General features: G+C 45.9%; 1 protein-coding gene across 1 annotated transcript; it reads right to left on the reverse strand.

The window, feature by feature from the left end:
* Positions 1–931: 931 nt before the first annotated feature.
* LOC138360503 (histone H2A) lies at positions 932–1,385 on the reverse strand. Its single transcript, XM_069320275.1, has one exon. It carries the CDS (start codon positions 1,366–1,368, stop codon positions 997–999), a length of 372 nt encoding a protein of 123 aa, XP_069176376.1. The 5' UTR covers positions 1,369–1,385; the 3' UTR covers positions 932–996.
* Positions 1,386–6,345: the final 4,960 nt, after the last annotated feature.

The following is a 6,345-nucleotide window of genomic DNA, read 5'->3' on the forward strand; positions in this document are numbered from 1 at the left end:
CTGGCTGGCTGGCTGGCTGGCTGGCTGGCTGGCTGGCTGGCTGGCTGCTGGCTGGCTGGCTGGCTGGCCTGACTGGCTGGCTGCCTGCCTGCCTGCCTGCCTGCCTGCCTGCCTGCCTGCCTGCCTGCCTGCCTGCCTGCCTGGCTGGCTGGCTGGCTGCTGGCTGGCTGGCTGGCTGGCTGCCCGCCCGCCCCGCCCGCCCGCCCCGCCTGCTTGCCTTGCCTTGCCTTGCCTTGCCTTGCCTTGCCTGTCCTGTCCTGTTATTGCCTTGCCTTGCATGCCTTGCCTTGCCTTGCCTTGCCTTGCCTTGCCTTGCCTTGCCCTGCCCTGCCTTGGCTGCAGCTGGCTGGCTGGCCGTAAATCAACTCTTAACAACACCACACCACACCACACCATCACTCATCACCCATCCCCACCACCGGCCCCAGTCTCCCAGGCCTCTCTTATATACCCGAGGCAGGCCCTTTAAATTATTTGAATTGTTGCACTTCGGCCAATGGCAACGATCGCTGCTGCTCAAACATATTCTGGTTCACAAGTATTATAATATATATATTATATTAGATTTATATATATATATATATAATATATATATATATATATATATATATATATATATATATATATATATATATATATTTATTCATGAAACACATTAAAACCTTGATCATTTATTCATTCATTACGTCTAGTGAAGAATTGCTTTTGTTCATTTGTATGATTAAAAATTGATAGAATATGAATTCCTCGCTTAAAGTAAAATATAAAATATATATTGGATTTATATGATTGGTTAATATTCCAAGTGATGCTGAATATCCCCTATAATTTTGTTTTGTTTGTTTGTTTGTTATGTACACATTCCAAATGAAATCAATATAAATGTTATTATTAATGTTTGAAAGTTGATTGTCTACTTGAATCTCTCTATTAAAGTGTGTGTGGCTCCGGATGGAGCCTGGTTATGGTATTTGTCGTGGTGGGTGGCAGAAGTGCTTACTTCTTCTCTGTCTTCTTTGGCAAAAGAACTGCCTGAATGTTTGGAAGAACACCTCCCTGTGCAATGGTTACGCCAGACAGAAGTTTGTTGAGTTCTTCGTCGTTGCGGATGGCCAACTGCAAGTGACGTGGGATGATACGGGTCTTCTTGTTGTCACGTGCGGCGTTACCGGCGAGCTCCAGAACTTCGGCAGCGAGGTATTCCATGACGGCTGCCAGGTAGACAGGAGCGCCAGCACCGACGCGTTCGGCGTAGTTGCCTTTACGCAGCAGACGGTGAATTCTGCCCACGGGGAACTGAAGTCCGGCCCTGCTGGAGCGAGACTTTGACTTGCCCTTCACTTTGCCTCCCTTGCCGCGTCCTGACATTGCTGCTGCTGTTGTGGGTTTGTGGTGTTTTATGCCGGCCCGCAGATCGAGCTTCGTGTTATATACCCCGCTCAGGATCAAGGGAGTCCGCCACTGACCAATCAGCGCGCTCCGCCACGCGACCCGCTCTGAGCTGAGTCGCGAGCGGGATATAAAAGGAAAGCTCGACTCGCGCAAAAGTTCATTATTGTATCGCAACGCCAGCCAGCACGAGCATCATCATGCCACCCAAGGCATCTGGAAAGGCTGCCAAGAAGGCCGGAAAGGCCCAGAAGGCCATTGCCAAGGGCGATAAGAAAAAGAAGCGCAGGAGGAAGGAGAGCTACAGCATCTACATCTACAAAGTGCTGAAGCAGGTCCACCCCGACACTGGTATCTCTTCCAAAGCCATGTCGATCATGAACTCGTTCGTGAACGACATCTTCGAGCGCATCGCCGCCGAGGCTTCTCGCCTGGCCCACTACAACAAGCGTTCCACCATTACCAGTCGGGAGATCCAGACGGCTGTAAGGCTCCTGTTGCCCGGAGAACTGGCCAAGCACGCCGTCTCTGAGGGCACTAAGGCCGTCACCAAGTACACCTCCTCCAAGTAAACGGCTTACTTACTGCCCTGTGGTGGTGGCTTGGCCTCAAACCAACAAACTCGGCTCCATTGGAGCCACACTTTAATTTCTAAAGAGATTGTGAGTGTTAGACACCAATACTATTATAACAAAAACCTCTGTCACTGAAAGCAAATAGCTATAAAATGAGAATATTTATGAAACTGTCTGTGTGTGTTTCTCTCTCTCAGTCTCTGTCTGTCTGTCTGTCTGTCTGTCTCTGTCTCTGTCTCTGTCTCTGCATGTCTCTCTCTCTCTCTCTCTCTCTCTCTCTCTCTCTCTCTCTCTCTCTCTCTCTCTCTTCTCTCCTCTCTCTCTCTCTCTCTCTCTCTCTCTCTCTCTCAACACACATATAAACACTCGGTATCTTTTTTCTAGAGATTAGAGATTCATTGTTATGTTCCACATTAGGATTACTATGCAGGCCACCCTCTTAAGGTTTGAAAATGTCAAGAAAACGGTTAATTTAAAATGTCATCTCCTAACTTAACAGATTAAGCCAGAGGACCAAAAACAGAATAAAACAGGACAGGACAGTATGTCACTTATACAAGCTGCTTTTATTTCTAGTACAGTATGACAATTTTTTTTTTTTTTTGGAGGGGGGGGGGGGGGGGAAGGATCCTTGGCAGTGCATAAGAATGAAAAGCGACGGCGTTTTGTTTGTAAGAGGACAGGTTGTACTACAAATGACTTGATTTATTGATATCACGTGTACAGTGTATGTATGACACCTAAATTATTGTATTTATTTATTTATTATATGTATAGATGAAGGTTAATTCATATGACTGATGCTAGGAATGTCTGAAATCTCCTTAGAAGGATATTTTGGCCCTGAGAAGGGCCGAGTTTGGTGTATACTAGGGTGGTCGTTTTAGCTTATGCACGCTCTCCACGGATACGGCGAGCAAGCTGAATGTCCTTTGGCATGATGGTGACACGCTTGGCGTGGATGGCACAGAGGTTAGTGTCCTCGAAGAGACCGACCAGGTAAGCCTCGGATGCCTCCTGTAAAGCCATGACGGCAGACGACTGGAAGCGAAGATCGGTCTTGAAGTCCTGGGCAATCTCGCGCACCAGACGCTGGAAGGGAAGTTTCCTGATGAGCAACTCTGTGCTCTTCTGGTAACGACGGATCTCACGCAGGGCGACCGTTCCGGGCCTGTAACGGTGAGGCTTCTTCACGCCCCCTGTGGCAGGAGCAGACTTGCGTGCTGCCTTGGTGGCCAGCTGCTTACGAGGAGCCTTGCCTCCCGTGGACTTGCGAGCAGTCTGCTTGGTGCGAGCCATGGTGAACAACTGTGGTTTGTGATGGCCGGCGCCGAAAAATTTTTGCTTATATACGCCGTCTCGAGGCGCTTGCTCGAGCGCCATTGGCTGCTCGACTCGCCTACGTCACCCCGTTGCCCCTCCCCTCCTTCCTCTGGCTGCAGCCAACAGGCAGCTCACCTCAAACACTATTATCGCTGATTTTGCTCTATTTTTTGGATTTGTGCAAAAGTCATTTCACAGAGACGTGAAACAGACGAGTAGGCAACTGCAGTTTTGAAAGCGTTGTGAGAAAGCCGTGTTTCTGCTCGAGTACAAGCATAAAGTAAGGACAGGCAGGAGTTAGGAGTTGCCATGCTACAAGTACGTCCGCTTGACGGGATATAGTCTGGGGAAATCGTGCCGAAATTTTATTATTCACACAACTTCAACACCATGACTGGACGCGGCAAGGGAGGCAAGGGACTCGGAAAGGGTGGCGCCAAGCGTCATCGTAAGGTGCTACGTGACAACATCCAGGGCATCACCAAGCCCGCTATTCGTCGCTTAGCTCGTCGTGGCGGCGTGAAGCGTATTTCGGGTCTCATCTACGAAGAGACCCGTGGCGTCCTGAAGGTGTTCCTCGAGAACGTCATCCGTGATGCTGTAACCTACACGGAACACGCCAAGAGGAAGACCGTCACTGCCATGGACGTGGTGTACGCTCTGAAGCGCCAGGGTCGTACCCTCTACGGATTCGGCGGATAAGAGCTTGGCTAATCCATCGATTCCACCCACCACCACCTCAAAACGGGACCTAATTAGGTCCCTATACTTTTTTACTGAAGGGCTTAATAGACGATAACATAAATTGTTTTGATATCAGCTAGCACATTGGGTCTTATGAAATCTATTTTTTATCCTCGCATGCTTAAAGGGACTCTGATTGGGGAGGGAGGGGTGGGGGGGGGAAGGTTTGTTCCGTTATATACTAGCAGAGCAGGATCATTGGTGGTGGGGGGGGGGGGGGGTGAGGGAGAGAGAGAGAGAGAGAGAGAGAGAGAGAGAGAGATCTTTCCCAACTCTTCCTTTTTACATGAGTGAGCTACCCGTTTTATTCATTTTATCCTTCTCAGAGCTGTTTTGATAGTATCCAAATGATGGTAAATGAAAAGGGAGGACACGAATATCTACCCAGAATTCAGGACTGGCAATCGATATGCATGTTTGAGTGCGAATCTTTTTCTCTCTCAACTTAGGTATACGTTTATGTCGTACCTAAAAGCGAGAACCACACTATTGGGACAAGTATGCAAGGCCCAATTTTCCTAACAAGAACAGTTAATTTTGTTATTTTCGAACATTTCTTTCCAAATTGGTTTATCCAATTAACAGTATTATATTAAGATCATGAATTGCTGGGTTAGGTTAGGTTAGGTTAGGTTAGCTTAGCTTAGGTTAGGTTAGGTTAGCTTAGCTTGGGTTAGCATAGGTTAGGTTAGGTTTGATTACATTTCTATGTTAGATTTAACTCAAATTCAAAACAATTGCAGTCATTCGGCTTGTTAGTCAACTTGCCTCTAATAGGGGCAATTTGTCTAACAAGACTATTTAGTTTTGTGTGCATATATATATATATATATATATATATATATATATATATATATATATATATATATATATATATATATATATATATATATATATATTATAGCTTCAAGACTCCGAACCAATATAGAAGCATCAAGAGGAAGTGCTTGTGTTATGGGCCAATAGGCCTTCTGCAGTTACTTCCATTCTTATGTTTTTATTCCCATTGGTTCGTGTTTTATCTTGTGTAAATGTCAATCACCTCACCCAAAACTTTGGTACCATATCACCTCACCCATGTATGTGTGTATATATATATATATATATATATATATATATATATATATATATATATATATATATATATATATATATATATATATATATATATATATATATATAATATACAGAGTAAATCTACCCCAAAAGTAATGATTTATTTGTCTACAAAACTAAACTCTTTTTGGAATCATATGAGGCCCCTCCACTGAGGGGGGAGGCCTGGATGTTTATTGTCATGTGTATTCATGCTGCTTGCATGTCGTCGTTTATTTTGCCTTTGTTGTTTTCTTGACAGCTTTCTTTGCCTTGGGTGGTTTGGGAGATTTTGAAGCTCTCTTTATTTTGGGCTTTTTGTTCCCAACAACAAGCTGCTGCTGCTGCTGCTTCTTTTTCAAGGCTGTAGGTGGTTTGTTGCTTGTGGCGGCTTTCTTGGGAGTTACCACGGCCTTCTTTGCTGCTGTAGATGGTTTCTTGGTTGTGGTGGCTTTCTTGGGAGTTAGAACGGCCCTCTTCTCTGCTACGGCCAGCTTGAATGATCCACTAGCTCCACTTCCCTTGGTCTGAACAAGAATGCCGTCAGCCACTGCTTTCTTGAGAAATCTTCGGATGTAAATGGCGATCTTGGCAGCCTCGACTTTGTTGTTGGCAACAACGTACTTCTTGATTGCTTGTAGAGACGAGCCCTTACGGTCTTTGAGTGCTGCGACCGCGGCTAGAACCATTTGACTAGTTTTCGGGTGAGCAACCTGGACGCGAGGTTTCCTGGTGGTGGCCACCACAGCAGCAGCAGCAGCAGCCGCAGCCTTCTTGGTAGGCTTTGCTTCTACCATGATGATGATGAGATAACCAAGGTGATGAGAGACGCTCAGACAGTCACGGGGGAATGATGCTGCCGCCGCTTGAGCCGAACCTATTTATGTGCCGGCACGGTACAGAAGCTGCAACCTGGCAACTCGTCCACCAATCACGACGGTTGGTTTTACGGCTCCGAAACCTGGATCCCATATCTTCTCTAAAATAGAAGCATTTGTTCATGTTCTTTGTAAAAGTATCATAAAGCAGGACAGATGAGACAAATATCATAAAAACTGAAGAGCAGATGAGCACACACATGTATGTATTACAAAAGAAAATCCACAAATTCATTAGAAATTGGCAGGGTAGGCTGAGGAAGTAGGTAGATGTAAAATGTCTGTAAATGGCGAAAGAACATAAACCCAAGACTGAATAAACGATGTTAAATATCCATGCC

The sequence above is a fragment of the Procambarus clarkii genome, unplaced genomic scaffold (assembly GCF_040958095.1).
Source record: "Procambarus clarkii isolate CNS0578487 unplaced genomic scaffold, FALCON_Pclarkii_2.0 HiC_scaffold_113, whole genome shotgun sequence".
Lineage (NCBI taxonomy): Eukaryota > Metazoa > Arthropoda > Malacostraca > Decapoda > Cambaridae > Procambarus > Procambarus clarkii.